This window comes from Drosophila arizonae, chromosome X (assembly GCF_054131065.1).
Source record: "Drosophila arizonae isolate 15081-1271.41 chromosome X, UAZ_ARI_1.0, whole genome shotgun sequence".
Classification (NCBI taxonomy): Eukaryota; Metazoa; Arthropoda; class Insecta; order Diptera; family Drosophilidae; genus Drosophila; species Drosophila arizonae.
Window position 1 is genome coordinate 23,153,697 of NC_142927.1, and position 23,327 is coordinate 23,177,023.

The 23,327-nt window shown below is 39.9% G+C and overlaps 1 protein-coding gene across 2 annotated transcripts; it reads right to left on the reverse strand.

The window, feature by feature from the left end:
* Positions 1-705: 705 nt before the first annotated feature.
* fzr (fizzy and cell division cycle 20 related) lies at positions 706-23,026 on the reverse strand. Of its 2 annotated transcripts, none has more exons than XM_018014245.2 (6): positions 22,589-23,026; positions 17,031-17,735; positions 12,757-13,009; positions 2,869-3,102; positions 2,669-2,803; positions 706-2,131 (listed from the first exon to the last, which is right to left on the reverse strand). In XM_018014245.2, exons 2-6 carry the CDS (start codon positions 17,150-17,152, stop codon positions 1,439-1,441), a joined length of 1,437 nt encoding a protein of 478 aa, XP_017869734.1. In that variant the 5' UTR covers positions 17,153-17,735; positions 22,589-23,026; the 3' UTR covers positions 706-1,438. The 2 variants fall into 2 exon arrangements, with proteins under 2 accessions (XP_017869734.1, XP_089331969.1); XM_089475843.1 differs by lacking the exon at positions 22,589-23,026 and adding an exon at positions 18,669-19,047.
* Positions 23,027-23,327: the final 301 nt, after the last annotated feature.

Genomic DNA, 23,327 nt, shown 5'->3' on the forward strand with positions numbered 1-23,327 from the left:
GTAATGTGGATGGCAAGTTAGTGAGGGGTGAGTGTCAAAGCTAAGCTTTGGAATATTAATGTAAGCGATTCAGGCAGCATAAGTGTTCTTGTAATTTAATTCGAATGTACAATGATGAATTTGAATATATACATATGTTCGTAAAATAAAATGAAGGCTGACAAAAGTGTCGCTGCCAATAGTAATTAACAAAGAGCATAAGTCATTGCCGACTTAAATTGGTTTAGCAAAGTTGCCAACCAAGCAGTGAGAACAGTATAGATGGAATACATGTGCGGTGTGTGGCCAAACTGAAATTCAAGTTCCACTAGACATGGCCGATACTTCCTTAAAACGTATAATTACGCGTCCTACTTCGAATATACTATATATAATACATTATTCACGTAATACTGAGAATGATAGAAATTACACTACGACTGCCGTCAAATCTGTGTCTTCAACAAAGCAAAATTGTAGAGGCAAGTGAGTGTGGTTCGTGTCCAAGCTAAAATTCAAATACGAATTGAAATCAGTTTAAGAATCGATACTTTTATCAAGTAAAACGCTGTTTTCATTTGAAATTGTATAAATTTATTAAATATACATGTGTTACGTGTGTGTGTGTGTGTGTGTGTATTAAGAGGAAAAAAAAAAAACAAATATATAATATATTGCGATTGCAAATTATTTAAGCTTACAAGCTAACCAAAAAAAAAAAATCAATTTATATATATATTAATATTTTTTTTCTTTTAGTATACAAACAGAAAAAATGCATATTTATATCTAGTATATATATGTTAGATTTCAATTAGTTAAGTTTAGGAGCTGTTGCATTTAGTTTGTTTATCAGTTCTGGTTCTTGGATTAGATTTACAATTAGATCAAGATTAGCGAATTGATTAATAAACACTATACATACTTAAGACATAAACACTATAATTTTTGGACCTATTATATAGCTATATTCTGGGAGCATCCAGAGAGCAGTTGGAGGAGGGGGCTCATTGGATCATTTGACTAAGTTAGAGGCTTGTATTTCATTTCTTTTAAATAGATATCATAGCGCTGCACCGATCCAAATTTAGTTGAATTTACGAAATATTTTGTTTCTCATTGTTGATTTTTGGTTTTCTTTCAAAAGTTAATCCACAATTCTTACCAGAAGTTTGCCCCGGCCCAAAACTTAGACATAGAGAGAAGTATCTAAAACACTTCGACAATTAAGTTTAACATAAATTTAGTAAACATTGTTAAATCAACATAGCGCCTTATGTGGATGCGGCTGAAGTCCCCAGCTTAATGATTGCCTGATTAATTGGTTGATTCGTTGTTTGATTAGTTGGTTGATTGGTTGGTTGGTTAGTTGCTTGCCTTTGGCGCTTCGCTCAGTCAACGCACGCTCGATTTGTCCGAGCGTGCCGCCCCTCCCTCCACCCACATCTGAGCAGCGAATCTATCTGATGTTGGCAAACAGATTCAGTACAGACTTGTTCTCCTTTTGGCTGCGCGCCTTGCTAAAGACGTTCCAGAAGCGCAGCGTCTCATCGCCGGCGCCGGTGACAATCGCCTCGCCATCCGGACTGAGGGCCAGGTATAGCACACGATAGGAGTGACCCGTTAGCTTCGCCACTTGCGTCAGTGACGGGTATTTCCACACGAGAATTTGGTTCTGCGAGTAGCCGTGTGTGGAGACCAGCTCCGACGAGTGCTTCGACCAGGCCAGATTGCACACCTGCGAGCCGGTGTCCACGCACTGCATGGGCTGGCCCGTCAGTGTATTCCAGAAGCGTATGCAGCGATCCGCAGTGCCGCCGCCGCTGGCCAACAGGCCGTGATGATGCGGCGACCAGGCGATTGCTTTCACTGCGGCCATATGTTCCGTATACGACTGCACTGGATTCACGGAGTGCTGGTTCCACACGTACAGTCGATTATCATTGCCGCCGCTGGCCAAATACTGATTGTCCGGCGACCACTTCAGTCCGCACACCTCCTGACGATGTCCGGCCAGACGGCGCTCCGACTGTAGCTGCGGCGTTCGTGTGTCTCGCTGTATGATCCAGCGATCTCTCGAACCGCTAGACAGAATGTCGCTATTCCAGGCCAGTGCGCCCACACGCGCCGAATGTCCATTCAGTTTATTGATCTGCAAGCAAACAGAGCATTTCATTAGTTAAGGCTTTACACAGTTGTTACCCACACAATCTCTATTACATCTTTCCTTTGGCTAATCCTACTTGTAATTTATTCTCTTAACAGCTCTTACTGCTCACTCATTACTCGTCACCTCCAGTCGTCGCCTAAAACCTACTGCTATATACACATAACTATCAGACATGGGGTCTTTACTCATTTGCTGACTTCTTATTCCCTCTCGCACTTGACAAGCTTCTTTTTGCTTCTCTCTCGCTGCTTGGTTCTATCTACATTTCCCACAGTTATGATCGCCTTACTCATCGCTAGCTCTCTATATGACTTCTCTTCATCTTGTCAATATGATTTTAGCTCGTCTAATATCTCATATAATACATATAGCTCATATAATACACCTAAAATGAGCTATAGCTCGCTGATCTTTGCCTGCATCTCTTCACTCGTTACTGGTTACTCGTTCTCTATTAGTCAATGGATCTGTTGCCATCTTCCACTTGTCCACCCCTCTCGTTTGCCTTCCGTTACTCACCTGCTTGTTAGCTGCCACGTCCCAAACGGTCACGTAGCCGTGATGTGTGCCCACGGCGACCGTATTGCCGCGCTCGTTCCACGACACAGATGTGACTGTATTGGAATCGGGACTGAGATCGCACAGGCGGGTGACCTGCATGGACAGAAGGTGAGCCAATTAGCACTGCAGTTCAGCTTGAGGATTGCATTTGCGCTTACCTGACTGGTGCAGGCGCTCCACAGATACACGCAGCTGCCCAGACCGACGGCGAGCACGTTTTGCGACGACCAATCGACCAGGTTCAGATAGAAGTCATCCTGCAGTTCCGGTGCATCCAATACCTTGAACGGTATCCGAGATATCTTGCGCGTGGCTTTGCGCGGCGATCGCAGCAGTTTTTGGCTCTTGGCGCTCACGGGCGACAGCGAGTACGGGCACTCGCCATTGTAGTCCTGCGAAGAAGGCAAGGGTAAACATCAATTAGAGAACTGTTGCAATTGCGGCCAAGCAGCTAATTGACCAACTCGAATGGTTCGCTCGCTCTCTTTCCCTCTCTCTCTCTCTCTCCCTCTCTCTGTCTCGCTCGCACTGAGTCGCTCTCTGTGCTGAAGCGATTGGCAACTTTGTTTGCCCGCCGCGTACTTGGCATGGCAATTAACGCCACCGTGCTAAAAGCAGCGACCGCGTCCGCAATTGATCTGCCAACCTAACGCCCCAACCCCTCCCCTCTCTTCGCCGCCTACATTTTTTTTTTTTTTGCATTTGGACACGCACTGCGTGTAGCCCCCTCTTCTCACCTTTCCGCTCGTTTGCATAGAAAATGCGTACGACAGAAGTGTGTTAAGCGTATGCGTGAATGGCACTTCACACACACGCACACACACACACTCGCACACCTCTCTCCTATAGAGCAAGGGCTGCTTACGCAATGCGCCATTTGAAATGCAAGAAATAACAGTTGCGTGTGCCCCACATTCGGACAGAGCAACCGCAGCAAGATGAGTCCAATCATCATTGGCTACTTGCAGCAATGCCGACTGTGGGCAGCCTTTAGGATCTAAATGCGATCTTAAAGCAAACAATAGATCGTGAGGTTAGTTATCAATGCTCATATTGTACTCTACATGAGAGCTGATCATCAATGCGGATCACAAAATGTTGAATGGGTTTAGAGCTCGAGCCTCGAGCTAGCTGCATCGATCCGTTGTTTGGGAGTTAGACTGGATTAAAAGTATCCTTGATTAGATCAAACGAGCGACTACAATTAAGATCAGATTGAAGTTGAAATAGAACTGATCCTCAAATGCTAGATTCTAGATTAGTGTAGTGCGGTACTTAACCAAACCTGTCAAGGCACTTCCTAACGTCTTGGATATATTATATAAATGAATACATATAAATAACATACTACATTGCAATATATTATTTTTAATAATGTATATAGTAGAATTAGATTATAACGACGTTATACCCTGAATATGCTATAACCATATAAGTTTCTTCATTTAAGTTTGTCTAGGGATCAACATTTTCATCGCAATAACCGTACGGACGCTATAAGCGGAGTCGTTATAACCGTATACTACTGTATATTTATTGAAATTCTGTTATGTTTATAAGATTTGTTGCTATAAGATTTGAATAATATCTAATATAGTTTTTAGAACAAATTAGAAACTGTGTTCAATCCGGCTCTTTGTAATGAATTTTAAGCTTAAGCTTCTCACCAGTTTTAGACTATACAACCAACTGAACTGGACTTCCTTTATTCTATAGCTGCTGCAGATACATTCTTTTAGGCTTCATTTAGCTTCCTATTGTAATCCCTGTATCTAATTTTGGTTTCCATTATATTCGACTCTAGTCGCAGTCCTTTATCTTAAACCCTTTATCTGCAACACTTTATCTAACTTTCGGAACTGCAAACAGTCTTTTATCTTGTTTTTCTCAGGTTGGCAAAATTTGTACTTCGCTTTCTCGTTGTTTTTTCTTTTTTCGTTAATCAAGTCGATTTACCTCGAAATTTGTCATCGTTTGTCATTGCAGGCGTTACGTGGTCAGCAGTTCGTAAGCCTTGGGGCGTGCACTTCCGCTCGAAAGGGCAAACAAGAACCGGACAAACAGAACAGACAAACCCCACTTTTTTTGGGAAAAAACAAAATACTGATGGACGTATGTAAGTTTTGAAGTGTTTGAGTGCGATAAGCGTGCTTGAATGATGACTTAAGATGGAATTTCGGTTGTGTTCTTAATGCGTTTGGCAAATTAAAATTTAATTCAATTAGCAGAGGGCAAATGCGAGTCCACTATGAACTAACCGATGCGATGAGAGAGTTGAAGAAAAAACAAAAGTACGCCGAACTTAATGACATTAACAACGAGAGAAATGTATGCGTGTGAGTGTGTGCTACATGTGTGGTGTGTGTGAGTGTGAGTGTGCGTCTCAAATTGCGTGTCGCTTCAATGGCTGAAGATTACGCCAACTGCGGGCTGGCTGAAGAGTATATGGCTTTTAATGCTCACTTTGCACTTGGCCAGAAAAAGCAGAAAAAAAAAAATAACAAATTTTTAATGGCTCTGTTTGGACTGTTAGCTGTTGTTGCTCTGGGTTTCCGCTTTCTGGGAATGGCGAGCGTACTGGCCAGCGTACTGAAGCACTTTGAAATAGCAGAGCAGCACGCCGGACCCGACGACTCCGGTCCCGTCTCGCCTGCTCTGTGGGCCATAAAGCGTACAAGCAACTGCCATTAAATTTAAATGCTTTTCGATGCCAAGTGCCTGCTTGCACGTGTGTGTGTGTGTGTGTGTGTGTGTGCGTCTAAGCCTATTAGAAATTCAATTGTGAAACTGCCAACAAATACCAAAGAGGAAATCCAACTCTGAATTCACATACAACAAATCTGGTTCCACGCTTTTTCGATTAAATCTTTTGCTCTCTCTCTCTCCCTCTCTCTCTCTCAATCTTTCTATTGCTCTCTCTATCTCCGCCTCTGTAGCTGTCTGTTTATGGCCCGGCCGTGGCCTTTGGCAACGGCTTCTTCTTCTTATTATGTTGTAGTCTTGTTTGTTGTCATTTGAATGTGTCATTCGTCATCAGTTAACAGACGTTGTCATTGTTCTTGTCGTTAATAAACTACGCAAACACCCTGTAAAGCTGATTCAAACGATAAATGAACGACCGACATATAGATATCTTTCGTAATTCATATCCAAATTCAATAATTTGCAGTCGACTTCAGCTGTAAAAGTCAAACTGCAATGGGAAACTTTGGTACCTCTGATATTACAGGGTATATTGGTGGCATATAGAGGTTGACATATACAAAGGTAATTTGGAATAATATACATATGTATATATATATATATATGAAATCATGAAATCTGCAATTTCGATGCTTGAGAAGATTTAAAATCTGATATTTTTATAAGCCAACAATGGAACGTATAATTATTAATTAATGATAATGAGATTACATTTTACATTACATACGAACAAATTTTAAACATTTCTTAAATTTCATCTTCAAGAAATAAATGATATTATATGTAGATGTGCCCCCAGCTAAGCTAGCCCTCCCTACTATATTGTTTCGAATATCTTAATTAATCTAATCTAATCTATCTTTAACAGATGTTTAGCTATATCTTTCAAGTCCAACCGAGTACAGGGTGTCTGCGAGTCGAGCAGCCTCTGCGCAGATCGCTAACAGCCCACTGCTGTTAACGTTTTATTTTCTCATATTCCCACAGAAAGTACAGTCTCCCATGCTTATTTTTTGTTTTTTTTTTTAATCACATTGCTCCCAGATACAATTATTGAAAAGTTGTTGTTTTTGTTGTCTTCATCTTCTATATCTTTCTCAGATCATTTAGATCTGCGCTGCTCCGTTCTGTTAAACAAAATGGCCGCCATGGCGGCCAATAAAGTAAAAGTTTCACAGAGATCGATGCGAATATTGTATGGAACGAAATGGAATCGCATGGAACACGTAATGCGGGCCGAAAGAATTCAATTGAATTGAAAGCGCTGGCAATGAAATATGGACACTGGTGAAGTTGCCGGCCGGCATTTGTTGGCGTTGTTGTTGTTGTTGTTGTTGTTAAAGTGTTTTGTGGGCGGCGCTTGGCAGGCAAAGTTTATAAATAAAATAAATAAACAGCCAACCAGCAGAGGCAGCAGATCCAAAGCGGGGGCAGCACAGCTGCTGACCCAACCAGAGTTGGGGAGGGGGAACGGGGGCCAAATGTGAATGTTAATGATCATGATAATGGGAAAGCGAATGGCTTTTGGGTTTGGCTTGAGCCTGTCGGCGTCCATATAGAGCTGCCCCACACAATACGGCTGAATCACTAAATTAGCCATGCTGGCCAAACTGGCCAAGCTTAAAGCCAGCTTAATTTTATGCTAATGCAAATGTCTGCTGCATAAATTAATATCAATAATAACAATAAAACAAACAAGTGTCGGGCCACAGGTGGCGGGATAGACTCGCCTTTCGACAATTCTATGATACAGGTGCACAGGCTGTTAAAGCGACGGCTTTTTATTTTATTTCCATTATTTATTTACTTATTATTGTTTTTGTTTTTTTTTTTTTTTTTTTTTTTTGCTGTTGTCTATTTGGCTTGGCTCATAATTGGCGATGGCTCAGCGAGCGGCGTTGGAAACAGATTTTCTAAACACGCGGAAAACCAGCACACAGCACAACAACAACAACAACAGCAATAACAACAATTATTATAATAATATAAAAAACAAATCAGAAAACCATAAATAAATTATGAGTGTTCAAAGCAAAGGGAGTCAAGTCTGTCCGTACGTCCGCCCGCCCGCCTGACTGACTCAACTGCTGTGCAGATTATAAAATCCATTAACTAAGACATTCGCGCACCTCGTTACGTTACACAGGTAGTTAATTGCAGACATCGCAGCACAACATCTCATTAATTGTGTAATCAAAAAGCTAACGCTACAAATGCTGTAAGAATCCAAAGTGTTATAGACGTGGGAAAAATGTATATACACTATATGATGCATATATATTTTATATAAACAGCTGTTGAACAAATTACACATCGATTGAATCACTACTTCAGTCTTCAAGTGGAGTGCAAAACTATATATAAACAGATATCGTATGATGGCTAGCGTAAACATAGGCAATGTGGCAGAAGGGGTTACACGCCAATGGAAATACTATTAAGACTTCAATTAAAGCGAAAAATGATATATACACAGATATCGGATGATGGCTGGAATAGACAACGCATGGCAGCTGGAGTAGAGTTTACACACTCATTGAAACACTACGAGACCAATCAAAGTGAAAAACTATATCTTCCATAATTGCCCTACTCGGTGATTCTCACGAACAATTGGTATTGGAGAGCATTGAAAATGAGGGGGCCCTAGGGGGAGCTATAAGAGCGACTTTGCCTTGAGCTTGGCTTTGAATTTGCGTTATTTGTATATGTTTTAGTGTTTCCTCATTTTTCTTATAGCTGACATACACTTGCCTATTTGATCTATTATTTACATATATCATTTAAAGCAAAGGCAAAAATGCTTCTGGAAAGACTTTGTCAATTACTTCTTTTTCATTTAACTGTAGAATAAGTTATCTCTGTGTGGCACATATTTTTATATTATTTAATTGGGTTTTTAATTTATTATAATATTTTTATTTAATTTTTTAAATTTTTTTTTTTAATTTTATTTATTAGGAGGCACCAGAGTAAAGGTTAAATTTTAAACATATATTTCAAGTAAATTAATTATATTTCTATTATTGAAATACAAGAAAAACTATATTGAGAATCAGAAATATTAAAATATAAATAATTAAACCCTGATTTTAAATATTTAATTTGCACGGCATATATCCATTGAAAGTGGTAAATTACATTATATATTATTTATAATATAATATAAAATATATATAATATATTGTATAATATTTAAGACTCCTAATACAATTTTGCTTGTCTTTCAATAATTTCTACTGTTTTATCAAATTTTATATTTATCATATAGTCCACATATACATGTATGTATATTTCAGAATAGGACATATAAAAGATCTATTCTATCTAATCCATATACTCTCAACATACTTTGGGTCTATTGTATTTTAGTTTTTACAAAAAACTAATATTTATCATGTATAAGATTATCATGTATACCAATACAACAAATGTATTTAATTTTTCATTGAATAGTTGTTTTCTTCTCTTCTTTGTAGTTGTTTATATTTGCCTTTCTAGCTATTTGTCCATCTAAGAGCCTATCTGTCGTATCTATTTGCTGTATTTGTCTATTAATCGCTGTCAACCGGTTTTATGAAAACTGTTTGCGTCAGGTGGAATGGGAGATATCTATATGAAAAATTGCTTTACCTCAATATTTGGCTCTTTCTTTCATTCATTGCCCTCCCCATCCCCTGACCATGCTCCGTCCCTTTCTCACGCTTACAGACCGGATCGGTTCAGCTCGATTTGGGGTTAACACACTTTGATTTCTTCAATGTTGTTGTTGTTGTTGTTGTTGGTACAGCCGGTTCTTAGTTCTTGATTTGTTCAAGTGTTTGAACGTTTAGATCTATCTTGTGATGTTATTTCTATTTCTATTTCTATTTCTATTTCTATTTCTATTTCCATTTCTATTCAACTGTTGCCACTTGCCACTTGCCAGTGGCCAGTTGCTGCTGCCACTGCACAACTGGTCAATTGTTGGGGCAGAGATCTGTGCAATGGCGCGCGTCTTCGTCTTCATCATCGTCTTCGTCAGCATTTGGGGCTTGGACATATTTGTGCGCTTATCAGATTTATGCTGCCTCAATTGCTGCGCCGACAGCCGCACGTCTCCAAGTGGATTCAACGTTGTTGGCTTTTGCTTTGACTAATTTTTGACAGTTGACACGTTGCCAGTTGCCAGTTGCCAGTCAAGCAACAACAACAACAACAATAACAATAAAAGAACAAAGCCCATATTCTGCGATTCGAGCTGAGGAATTGCGTCTGCGGCTCATTTGCCCAACTACTTCAGTGGTCTAAAACGACACTTGAGTCAATAAGCGGACGCATTGAATAGCCCAGACAACGGAGCACATCGAGATCGTGACTTCAGGCAACCAGCTGAACACGCCAAGGGGCATGGCCCAAGGGGCAGGGGCACATACATAAGCATAAGCAAGTGCCCGGCAGCTAAATTATCATGCCATATTCTGGCCATATTTATTTGGCAGCAAGACTCACGAAAAAATTAAGCATTTGCCAGTCGACTGCACACGACTCGACGATACCCTGTAACTACAAACTTTACTATGCTTAACTAATCAAGTCTTCTCTTCTCTAGAGAGACATACGGAGAGTAGAGCACAGTAGAAGTCACATATCAGATATTTATCGATAAGCGATAAACTTGATGGCAATCGAAACTTGTAAAATTTGAGAGATATATTTATTTATCATACTTGCAGATATCAAGGCTCTTGAGCCTTCTAAGCTATTCCCATTTACAGGGTATAGAAATGTAGCGAGGCCTTTTTGGGGTTTTTGATTAATGGGCTCATGAATTCGCATTGCGAGCGGTTTCTAAACCGGAGGCCCATAACCTATGGAAATTGTCGCCTCAATCAGCGGCCATTCATCTACATCACGCCCACACAATTAACACAAAACAGTGAACACTCCCCGGGGTGGGCAGTGGGGGCTGGGCGGGGCAGGCATTGCCAGCGGCATCGGCAGTCAAATGTGGCCAAGAGTTATTTCTCATATTTCGGTTATTTAGGGAATGTGGGGGAGAGGTGAGGGGGGGGGGGGAGTGGAGCAGGCTCGTGGTCATAACAAATCATATATAATTCAATTATGTGCGGCCGCAATGTAGCTGCCATAAATAATGGCCAATACATTTGGCCACACGTACGCACATCATACAAAGGCTAGACAGTAGCTGCCACGCCTACCCCAGCCGCCCATACATACAAAAGTTATGCGTCAGCTGCTTAATAAAGCAAAGACAGCTCCAGCTTATCTGAGATCTGTGATATGCGATCGTTTGTCCGTCCAATTTACGAAATATATATCATAATATTTCAACATTTTGAATATCATAATAATTATATATCTGAATATTAGCATATTTCGAATTTTTATACTCATTCACGAAAGTGAATCAGTATATTGGTTTTGTGCAATGTCCGTCTTGCTGTCCGTCCGTCTGTCCGTCTGTCCGTCTGTCCGTCTGTCCGTCTGTCCGTCTGTCCGTCTGTCCGTCTGTCCGTATGAACGCAATCTATTTCGGCGCTATTGAAGCTAGAGACTTGAAATTTGGAACACATACTCGTGTATATCTCCGATTTATAAAGTGTTAAAATTTTCCCGATCCGCCCACTAGGGGCGTGGCAAATCGGAAAATGCATTTTACGATATACCAGAAATCATGTTTGTTGAAGAGCTAGAAAGCTGAAACTTGGTATGTAGGTCCGCGTTGACCACCCAAGATCACGAGCTATGGCGGATATATCTACGCCCTTTGGGGGCGTGGCAAATCGGATAAAACTGTATCTCCTAAAGTTGTAAACCTAGAATGCTGAAATTTTGCACGTCAGCTAATGGTATGATTCTATAAAGTCTGAAGATAAATTATAAGTCTACGCCCGTTGGGGGCGTGGCAAATCGGACCTGAAGATATAGTGATTTTTTAAATTCTCCTATATTTTGGACACTATTGATGGCAGAGACCTCAAATTTTGTATATATACTCGGACTGATCACCCAAGACCAAAAAGTTTTGTCGGATATATGTCCGCCCACAGGGGGCGTGGCAAACCGCAAAAGTTTATATCTCCTAAAGTATAATAGCTAGAAGCTTCAAATTTGGATAGTTGAGTTACTGGTAGCCTCCTCTATCGATTCCCCAAAAATAATTTTTACGCCTCTTTAGGGGCGTGGCATATCGAAAAATACCCTGTAATTTTCACATTTTTTTAGGGTAAGCATTCAAACTTTGCAGTTAGGGTATCGTTATCTCTTTCTAAAAACCGACCAAAAATGAGGTGTCTACGCCCAGTTGGGGCGTGGCAAATCGGAAAAACCTGTATATTCTACAGTATTAGAACGAAACTTAACTACTAAATTGTTGATGGGATGTGAATGAGTATTCCGCAGTCGGTAACGCCCGACTGCAACGTTCTTACTTGTTGAATATTATAATATAGAGAATTTCTAATTAGATAATATTTAGAATCTTTTTTATTATTCATTTTATTTTATTATATTCTTTTTTTAGTTTTTAATATATTAATATAGCGAATTTTTAATTAAAAATTATTTAGAATATTTTTTATTATTAGTTTTATTTCATTATATAATTTTTACTCTATTTTTATGTTTATTTTATTTTTTGAAGTTTTTAATATTATAATATAGAGAATTTTTCATTAGACTTTTTATGTTATTAGATTATTTTTATTTTATTTTTTTTTTATTTATTTATTTTTTTTTAATATTATAGCGAAGTTTTAATTAGAATATTGTTTTATTATTTTTATTTTTACTATTATTATTATTTTTTATTTATTGTATTATATTTTATGTAATTTCTTAACTTTCATATATTTCAAAGAGATATCGAATAAATCTTTAGCATCAAGTATCTATTAAGATTGATCAAGACTTTTCCTTATCAGTTCCATAAATATTCTATCTCTAACTCTCTCTCATACTAGTTTTATATAAATCTATATATAACTGCAAAATCTTTCTGAGCACTACACATTTTCCCAGAGTCTCAAGCAGACTCTAGACTCTAGACACATTGAGTCCATGACCTGCTCCGCAGTGCATTCAACTCGTAGTCCACTCAGACGCATCGCCACCTTACAAAAGAAGTCTCAATTAAATATTAAAAAATACAAAAAAAAAAAAACATATATATGTATATATATAAATATGATAAGGCCGACAGAGCTAACTCAATTAATGCAATATTTGCAAAAGTATCTCACAATTGCCAAAGTCAGAGACAGGTCGAGTAGGGGCAGGGCTTTGAGAGGGGGAACTCTTGCGAGGGGGCACCGGAGAGTATGTGGGGGGGTGAAGCTTACCTGCTTGGTGGGTGATTGATATTTGAAGAGGCTGCGCTTGGCCGCCGGCGTGTAGGAGTTCTCGTTGCGCTCCTCCCCGGCGGTCTTCACATCGTCTATGGCCGAGCCAAGGAGCTCGTTCTTCAATAGGCACGAATAGGCCAGACTATCGCGTGCCGTTTCTCCACAATCTCGCTGCTTCTTGCTTGTCTGCGGCGAGTTATCATTCGACTTGTTAATGGAGGCAAAGCTCGTTTGCCAATTGTTGTGAGCCCTGCAGAAAAGAGCGAGAAGAAGAAGAAGAAGAAGGATTAGATTGCAGCAAAAATAAATAAAATATGTATATGATAATAATTGCAATTAATGTAAATGAAAGCAGCAGACTGAGATTTTCGTTTTCAAATGTCTCTTCTGCGGCTCGCTAACTGCTTCACTGCATATACCCTGTAAACGGAATATCAATGACAAATGGGCATATGAAGCGGAAGTACAGCTTTATATAGAATAAGAGGGAAAACTCTGAAATTACATTGCCGCTTTTTGGTTACCTTTCCTCATGCCATTCAACACCAAGAAACCTATTTAATACAGCATTTGTGTACTTTGGCGCATATAAACACCTGGATGTTATTATTCCACTCTGAGAATTTCATTAAGAAAGTCCAACTAGCACTTCAGTTTCCCCCATTGTAAAGCCCAGGTAGTCCAAGCGCAACAGCTGCGTAAGGTGCGTAGTAAACAAAGTGTATATGTGTGTGTGTATGCCTGTATGTGTGTGTGTGCATGGGCTTTAGCACGTGTTACTTGTTATGTAATTTAAGCTGAGAGTGAGGAGGGTATTTAGTGCAGGGTATTTACTAGTCGAACACTTCCGACTAGAGCATAGTCTTATTAGTCACACCATCGTTACTATATATCAAGCTGAAGTGCTTCATTTGTTGCCTGATTGAATTTTGGCAGCTTTCGCTTGATGCCTCCATCTATTATCTAAGCCACAGTTCCGTTAATTATTCTCCACAATTTAGCCATAGACCTAGGGCAGCTTCTAGTCGTGGCCATCGCATTAGGCACAGTCATCGATTTGTCTCTCTTAGTCAAGCGCAAGGCACAGAGCATGGCAAAAAGTTTTGCCAAAATATAAATTATTTATACAATCAACAACAGCAGCAGCAACAACAACAACAATTGCAAAAGTAAATTTATGCAAACGCGTTCAAATTCAATTGTTCGCCGTTTCTGGCGCGCTGGGGACCCCAATGACTCTTAACACCCTTCGTGTCTGTGCATGGTGTGGTCACCTCCGCCCCCCAGCCACGCCTCCCCGTTGAACTCCTCCTTTATGTACCTGACTCCACACGTAATGCAAACAATGTAGTGTGGGAAGTGGGCTGGCGCGCAGAGGGGGCCGAGCGGGGGATGGCCAATTGTTATTATTGTTGCTCATAAAACATAAAAAACGTGTGCAACGTGCAAAAAGGCAGCAACAGAAATTCATATTTTGAATGTCAAATTCGCTAAATTTGCACAAATTGACAAATTCGCAACGATTTGCGATTTGCGATTTCTGATTTTGCGATTTGCTAACCTGGCGAATTCGCCATGAAATTCGCGGCGGCCAAGTGTGAGAGAGTTTTAACCTCCCCCCAGACAGACAACAAAAAATATTCAAAAACAAGTAAGAAAGCTCTAGTCGAGACTGCTCGACTACGAGATCCCCTGAACCCTTGGAGCAATAGATATTTCAATAATTTTTCGCGTCTTTCAGCTTACACAAGAAACACGCACACACACATACAGGCACGTACGCACACACAGGCACACATACACACACACGCATACAGACACACATACATACACAAACACGCATACACACACAAACGCATACACACACACATACACACACACACATACACACACACACATACACACACACACATACACACACACATACTCACACACATACACAAACACATACACACACAAGCACCCACGCATAAACACTCATGGGCTGCAGTGTGCGCTTACTATGAGAACTTAATTGCTTAATAACTTTTTTTATGGACGTACGATCTTCATGAAACTTTCAGATTATGATTATAACATGAATATACATGTAATTGCCAAAGCACAAGTCTCTAGTATTTGAAATACGCTTTTTATAAAAGTGAGGGTGAGGGGGTGAATTTAGAGGTGGGGGGTAAATTTTAACAAAAACCGAAATTGTATAAATTGCATATAAGCATACATTAAAAATTTGGAGACTCTAGCAATAAAGGTGTAGAAGATATAATTTTATAACTGGGTTTCGATAAGGTTTTTTATCGATAAAAAAAGATCGGGATGAGTTATCGATTTTTAATGATAAACTTGATATGCGCGCTGTAATTACGGACATTTAAAAAAAAATTGAAGTCTCTAGCTCTTATATCTTCTGAAATCGACGCGTTCATACATACGGACAGACGGACAGACGGACAGACGGACGGACGGACAGACGGACAGACGGACAGGGCCAAATCAACTCAGCTCGTCACCCTGATCAAGAATATATATACTTTGTGGGGTCTGCCACGCCTCCTTCTCCCTGTTACATACATTTCAACAAAACCATTATACCCTGATTTCCCATTGAAAATGGGTTCAGGGTATAAAAAAAAAAAAAAAAAATTTTTATTTATTAGAGGGGGCTACACACAGGAAGAGGGCTATTGAATTGCATTGCACACACACACACACACATAGAGAGGCTCGCACAACAAACTGTTTATGAATGCAACTTGCGTCTTTTGCCGCTTTACACCTAAACCCCTCCTCGCCCCCGCTCTCCCTTGAGTGCTTATCTGGCAAACGCATTTGAAGCATTTACTTCCACCTACAATAAATTAATTTCATAAGCAAATTTTGCAAGGTGACTGACTGCAAGGGCGAAAGCGGGCGCGGGGCGGGTACTGGGGCAAGGGCAGGGACAAACAGTTGCAAGGGACACGGACAATTCAATCAAAGGCAGCAACAGGTAATAGCAGAAACAAAGAGATAGGGAGAGAGATACAGAGAGAAGGAGAGAGAGACAGGGGAATGAGAGATTGATGGAAAAAAGAGAGGAGAAAGACGTAGAAAAATAAAGAGATGGAAAGGGAGTGAAAGAGATAAAGAGCGAGAGAGAGAGAGAGAGCGAGAGAGAGAGACAGAGACAGAGGGAAAGGGAGAAAGCTAAAACCACTGCTTCTTAACTTAACAGCAGATGTTAACAGTGAGTTAACAGTGAGTGATAATTATTCATACATCGACTATTAAGAGAGAAAATCAGAGATAGAGACAGAGAGACAGATATGAAGATTACATTGCATTAAGAGTAAAGTGAAAATGGTCAATCCAATGTTCAAATTTACTTTAGACTGAAAACTAAGTGGAGAATGATTAGAAATTAAGAGCAAATGGTTAGCAGGAAAAGAAATTGCTTAGAGCTAACAGAAGGTAAACGATTTTGAATTGAATCGATACATTATCTATTAGCTGTTAAAACTCTTCTATTTCGGTATCATTAAAATTATGTTACTATTGTATAATAGATAATATTTGAATATTTGGGTATATGAATTGGCACAGCAACTTTTACTAGATACTGTTAATAGCTTTACTTAGTTACTGTTAAATGTTACCAAAACGATAATCAACAACAAAATGAAACGGAAAAGGAAATCGAGTGTAACCGGAAGCTCTATGAAGGCTATATGAAGTACCATGAAAGCCTATCATAACTATCATATAGTTAGATGATATCTATGTAGTTTGATAACTATTAAAAGCAAACTCTTTATAAATTTGATTAAAGTATATTGAAGATGTAGGAAAAAAGTTAAACAATTGAATAAGACACAAAATGTAGGTGAGCTCGGGAAAAGAGACGAACTGAAAGATGCGGAAGTGTTTAACAACGCACAGATACTAATGATAACCATCTATCTGTGTGTGTGTGTGTGTGACGGCTGTCTGTGTGAGGCAAGCTCATTAGCAACAGGTGGGGGCCAGGTAGGTAGGCAATGGGGGGACGGGGGATAGGCAGGCGAGTCTTCACTGCTGGCCAGACAGTCTCATGTTTGGGTGTTGGCGCTGCTTGCAGTTCCGTTAGCTCAACGAGTTGCAGCCAGGCGGAAAATGCGGGAAACAGCACACGATGTTGTTGTTTATGGTTATTGTTCTTCTGGCTGTTGTTGTTGTTGCAGTTGCTGTTCGCGAGTGAGCGGAAAAGGTGACGTAGCAGAAAAACTAACGGCTTGGCGCAAAGGTTCACTCACCTGCAGGGTATGAAACGATCCAACGATGTTGGCGTTGTGGACGCTTCCAGATTGTCGAATAGATTTCTAGCCACGGGACTGCAGTGCTTCAGGATGCGTTTCTCAAACTCCGGACTGAACATTGTAACTGATTATTGTTGTTGTTGCTGTTGTTGTTGTTGCTTACACAATTGGCTATTGTGAATGCTCAGCTTTAATCGCGATTCGATGTAATGCGAGTCGATTTGATTAACTGGAATACAACACGGTATTTGCACAGTTCGCGTTTTGAGCCGAAAGAAAAAAAAAAAAGAGAACAAAACGTTGCCAAAAACAAAACACAAAATGTATGGAAAAATAAGCAAGGTTTTCCAATTATTTTCTTCTTCTTTCTCTCCTTCTGCTTTTTAACCAATTGCAACAACAAAATGCCAAATATTTCCACAACAAAAAATTATATTCCTAAGCTCGTCGTCGTTAGCTATTTCTTGATTCTGATGCTGCCGCCGTTGTTGTTGTTGCTTCTTCCTATTATTATTATTATTATTATTATTCCTCTTGTTCTATTTATGTTAAACTTTGGTATTGCCGAATCGTACAAAATATATATTTATATATATGTATATACATATATAATTGGGTATTATGGATGTTTGTTGCTATACATTCATGTATATGGAGCTGGCAATATATCTACGAGATATATATCTAAATCGAGACGGTGCGCTGTAAAGAGAGAGAGAGAGAGAGGGAGAACGAAAAATATATATTATTATGTTGAAATTAATTTGGATTGATTTAAATGTTTTTAATATTTGCTCATATCTCAAGCAGATACCCTGTAATTGGGCAGAGGCTCAATCGAAGCATATTGCTTGACGTGAATATATGGAGTTATATAGCTTTTAGGTATGTCTATATCTATCTATTGTTTGATATATTTATAATATGTTTATCTTCTATTCTTATATTTAATAGCTGAAAGCCAAGCCGAGCTTTTAACAGGGTATTTGATCGCGACAGCCCATCAATTTCAACTCGACTAGAAATTTGAATAAAATTGTAATTTGTTTTTTGGTCGACAGTTTGCAAGTCAGGTCATTAATCAACGTCGTCTAGCAACAGCAGGGAGTACAACGTGGTTCTAGGCTTTCAAGATATGGCCAAAATGTGAAACAATGCGAGCGAGAAAGAAAGAGAGAGAGAGAGGGAGAGAGTGTAAGTTATGCCGATCAACGACAGCTAGTTTTGGGCAAATTCTCTGGCTGGCTTTTGGCTAACATGGGCTGGTGGGCGTATCAATCTATATATAGGGTGTCTATGCGGCCGTCCGCCTGTCCGTCCGTCTATCTGTCCGTGTGTCGCTGCTGTCCATTTGTAACGCCTGTCATGTTATTCGAATGTTATGCCCAACGCATGCGACGCGCATACTGAGAAGCTGGCCATCTATTGGGCTGGTGTACTGGTTCTGGCCAGGCTTAGACGTCAGCCAACTCGTTGCCAATTCAATTGCTGGGCAGCCCATCAATTGGCGTGCTCACTGCTAATTAGTGGCTGGGCGTTAACTGTTGCCTGCTGGCCTGGTCAAGAGAGAGAGCGAGAGAGAGAGAGAGCGAGAGAGAGACGTGGCTAGGACGGGGATTCGCGGCTTATACATACCCAGTGCAGCGTGAAATGCAAGCAGCTTGAAGCACTTCCGCGTTCACCTTAGACACTCACATATACACAAACAGACACAGACACATGTGTGTGGGTGTGTGTGTGTGCTCGTCTTCTGGGTTGACTTTTGATTGAATTGGATGTCTTGAGGTATTGGATACAAAATATACATAGATGTATCTATATATATACATATAATTCACACATATATACACGCGTCTCTAACGTTACACATGTACACCACTGTATAAGCGCATATATATACATAAATATATATATATGCACAAGTATATAATTAACTAATTATGGATTTATATATGTATATATACAAATATAGAATTTATCGAACTGACTACGAGGGCAAACATCAACTGACTGACTTGGCACAGTCAAAGACTTTGACATTTAGCTCTGCGGCAGGTAGTAGCAGCGGCGGCTAACGTCAGGTACACACACATATCCATACGCACACATATATATTTATATATCGTTAGTGTGGTTCAGACGTAAGCCTCGCTCCGTGCTGTGCACTGATAAGCCCTTATCGCAGCACAAACACAAACAATGCGGGCACAAATGTGAAATGAGTCAATCCCAGGGACTTGCCTGTTCGAGCATGCAGCCCAGCCCAGCTATGACTCGATGAGCAACAAGTGCCACTAGGGGCGATGTAGATCATGGCAACAGGGCACAGGGGGCAGAGGACGGACGGGTTGGAGCTTCGCTGGAATCGCAGGTTGCCTCACCAAAAACTTTTTGATTGCGTACATGGTTCGAAGTAAATTTCAATTCGATCGATACACTCAACTAGAAAACAGACAGAGAAAAGGGGGAATATGGGACTAAGTAACACCTAGCAATGAGTATTCTAGTATTAATTTTACCAAAGCCCCATTTCATAATTCCACTGATTCCACTGATCCATCTGAAACAAAGGAACAGTATAGTCTGTGAACTGAAAGGATAGAATCCTGTTCAAAGAAGGCGAAGGAGGAAAAAGAAGAACCAATCAACATCAAATACTATACAATTCAGGAAGAGGAAAGAGTAGTTTCATCAAGATAGCTCCACTATAGAAGGATGGTCACAATTAAGGAGTTACAGATCGAATTGCTTTAGCTATATACGATACATTTAGCTCCTTAGGATTATTTTCTATTGCAAAATTAGTTAAAAGTGGTAGAAGATTTGCTAACAAGGAAGTGATGGAGTCTAGGATAGATGAGGATTTCTATTAGTTAGTTGGTTAGGTTAAATTTGCTGTGTTTTTTTGCTAAATCGGGAATTTCTTATATAAGACTTCTAGACTTTGGTTTACAGCTAGACTTAATAGGCAGGTATGTCAATTTACGCCATGCTTATGGAGTATATTGGGTAGGTTTTCTAATAACTAGCATAGTTTCAAAAACTTAAAGCACATACATGTACATACATATGTATGTATATATACACATATATGATATGGATATGAATGTAGCTACACTAAAGCAATTACGCAACGCCTCCAATAATAGCCCGTATATTTTGTATGGAGAGCGTGCCTCGAGAGGCAACGCAGTGAAGGGAGATGCTGAACAGCGCGGGTATACAGAGCGATAGAAGATTAGAAACTAATGAAAACCAAATATTGACTTCAAATACATAAAATGGAGCAACCGAGGAAATCAAGCAATGGAAAACTAAAACATAGTACCTAATTCAATCCACTGTATTGTTAGTTGAACATAGCGTATGCATACTGTATTTTTTTTTTTTTTTTTTTTTATTTTTTTTTTTTTTTTTTATTTTTTTTTTTTTTTTTGGAGCTAGCCTTACGTGGGAAGATCTGGCGCTCCCAGTTTGTCGTTTCATTCCGAGTCAAAGTTCAGGAAAAATTGGAGAAAAAAATCCCCGCCTGGCATTTATAGACGCTGAGATAATGCCACAAAACGGAGCACCACCAACTGGGACACAGCTGTGGCTCCCACAGCGATAGACGCTGCACTTGAACTTTGGCGGCTATAAATACTCGTGGAGCGAGCGTAAAATCAGTAGAGAGCGAACGGGTGACAATTTACAAGTAAAAGAGAAGAAGAAGAGGGAAAATAAACCGCACTCCCCATTCGACTCTGGCTGCATCTACTCTTGCGGTGGGTTATCAGCAGCGGACCGTGGAACGTGTGTGTGAGAACATAATGATAAGAGCAAGCAACAAAAATAAAAAAAAAAAATAAAATAACAACAATTCACATGTTCCATGACAACAGAGGAACAAAAAAAAAAACAAGTAAGAAAGCTCTAGTCGAGACTGCTCGACTACGAGATCCCCTGAACCCTTGGAGCAATAGATATTTCAATAATTTTTCGCGTCTTTCAGCTTACACAAGAAACACGCACACACACACACACAGGCACGTACGCACATACAGGCATACATACACACACACGCATACAGACACACACACACACGCATACATACACAAACGCATACACACACACATACACATACACACACACATACACAAACACATACACACACATACACAAACACATACACACACAAGCACCCACGCATAAACACGCATGGGCTGCAGTGTGCGCTTACTATGAGAACTTAATTGTTTAATAACTTTTTTTATGGACGTACGATCTTCATGAAACCTTTAGATTATGATTATAGCATGGATATGCATGTAATTGCCAAAGCACAAGTCTCTAGTATTTGAAATACGCTTTTTACAAAAGTGAGGGTGAGGGGCAGAATTTAAGGGTGGGGGGTAAATTTTAACAAAAACCGAAATTGTATAAATTACATGTAAGCATACATTAAAAATTTGGAGACTCTAGCAATAAAGGTGTAGAAGATATAATTTTATAACTGGTTTTCGATAAGGTTTTTTATCGATAAAAAAAGATCGGGATGAGTTATCGAATTTTAATGATAAACTTGATATGCGCGCTGTAATTACGGACATTTTAAAAAAAATTTGAAGTCTCTAGCTCTTATATCTTCGGAAATCGACGCGTTCATACATACGGACAGACGGACAGACGGACAGACGGACAGACGGACAGACGGACAGACGGACAGACGGACAGACAGACGGACAGGGCCAAATCAACTCAGCTCGTCACCCTGATCAAGAATATATATACTTTGTGGGGTCTGCCACGCCTCCTTCTCCCTGTTACATACATTTCAACAAAACCATTATACCCTGATTTCCCATTGAAAATGGGTTCAGGGTATAAATAGTATACAAAAATATTAACATAATTTTGCCACCCCTTTTTGGGCAAGAAAGAGAGAGAGAGAGAAAGTGAGGCAGTTCACGTGCACGTGCGAGTGAGAAAGCCAAACAGGACCAGCAGGCAGTAATCGATAGACATACACACGCACACACACAGACTCATATAGACACATACGCAATGAAAAACGAACGGCCCCCTTGCTTAAAGAGCAAAAGCGTAACGGAAAACGTAATCATGTCAAGGACACCACCGAAGCAAATGGCCAGTTGAAGAGAGCAAAACAATAGATTTATTAGCGACTGCTGCTCACTAAATATTTAATTTAACAATTTACAATAATTATGGGTTGTTGTCGTTTGGCTTATTGTGCACTTACAAACACACACTCACACACTGACACACAGTTATAGGCTAACGCACGCACTGCTAGAGCTAGGCGGAGCGCAGCAGCCATACGAATGGCCAGCTGCATACACACACACACACACACATAGCGAGAGAGAGAGAAAGGGAGAGACAAAAACCGTATATGCATGACAAACTCTTACGCTCGCTCACACACAATGTACAGCTATGGCCAGCAAATAGTGCAACGCACATTCAAATGAACTTTAAACATATAACTGTTCTTTTACACTTATACAATACATGCACGCATAGATTATATATGACCGCCAGAGTGCACTTACGTTTTGCTCTTTCAATTTTATGCTGCACACTAAGTAGGTTTTCTCCAATCAACTTTACGCGCAAAAAACTCTACGAAAACGGTTAAATTTGATTTTGTTAGAGCTGCTGCATTGCTGGTCTGCGTCCAGCATCACAACCACCGCTGGTAAGAGCACAACTGCTTTTTTTTAGTATAATTTATAATGGTTGCCCGACGCGGGGGTTGTTTGCTTGCACTGAAGTTAACAGTCTGTTTTAGTGACACCGTTGCACTCGACGCGCTTTTTATTTTTGGGCAAGCACACTATTACGATGATTGTTTATTTCAGTTGTTGTTGGCTTTGGATGCGTTGCGGTCCGCGCTTGTACACCGCCGTTCGATCTGTCTCCAAAAGCAGCGTTATTTTTTTTGTTGGTCTCAACTCGCGCATTCTAGGGATGTTCACAACTAATCGATAGACATCGATAGACTAACAAGCAACACTACGCACAATCAGCTGTTTCTGCGATTGCTATTTAGCGGATAAAATACTGAAGCGATACTCCGCGTGCACTCCAATGTATCGATGCTAAAAATAGCCGTTGACTGCTTGTGAAATTTAAATAAATAGGTGGCTATAAGGTCTTGTTTTAAGTTGGTTCAATTACAATCCCACAACATTTACATGGCACTTGAATAAGACACGGTTCTTCAAGTCCGCGCCTATGACATCATTGTTACACTCGAGCTTGATGAGCCGGTTGAATTCCTTTGAGATA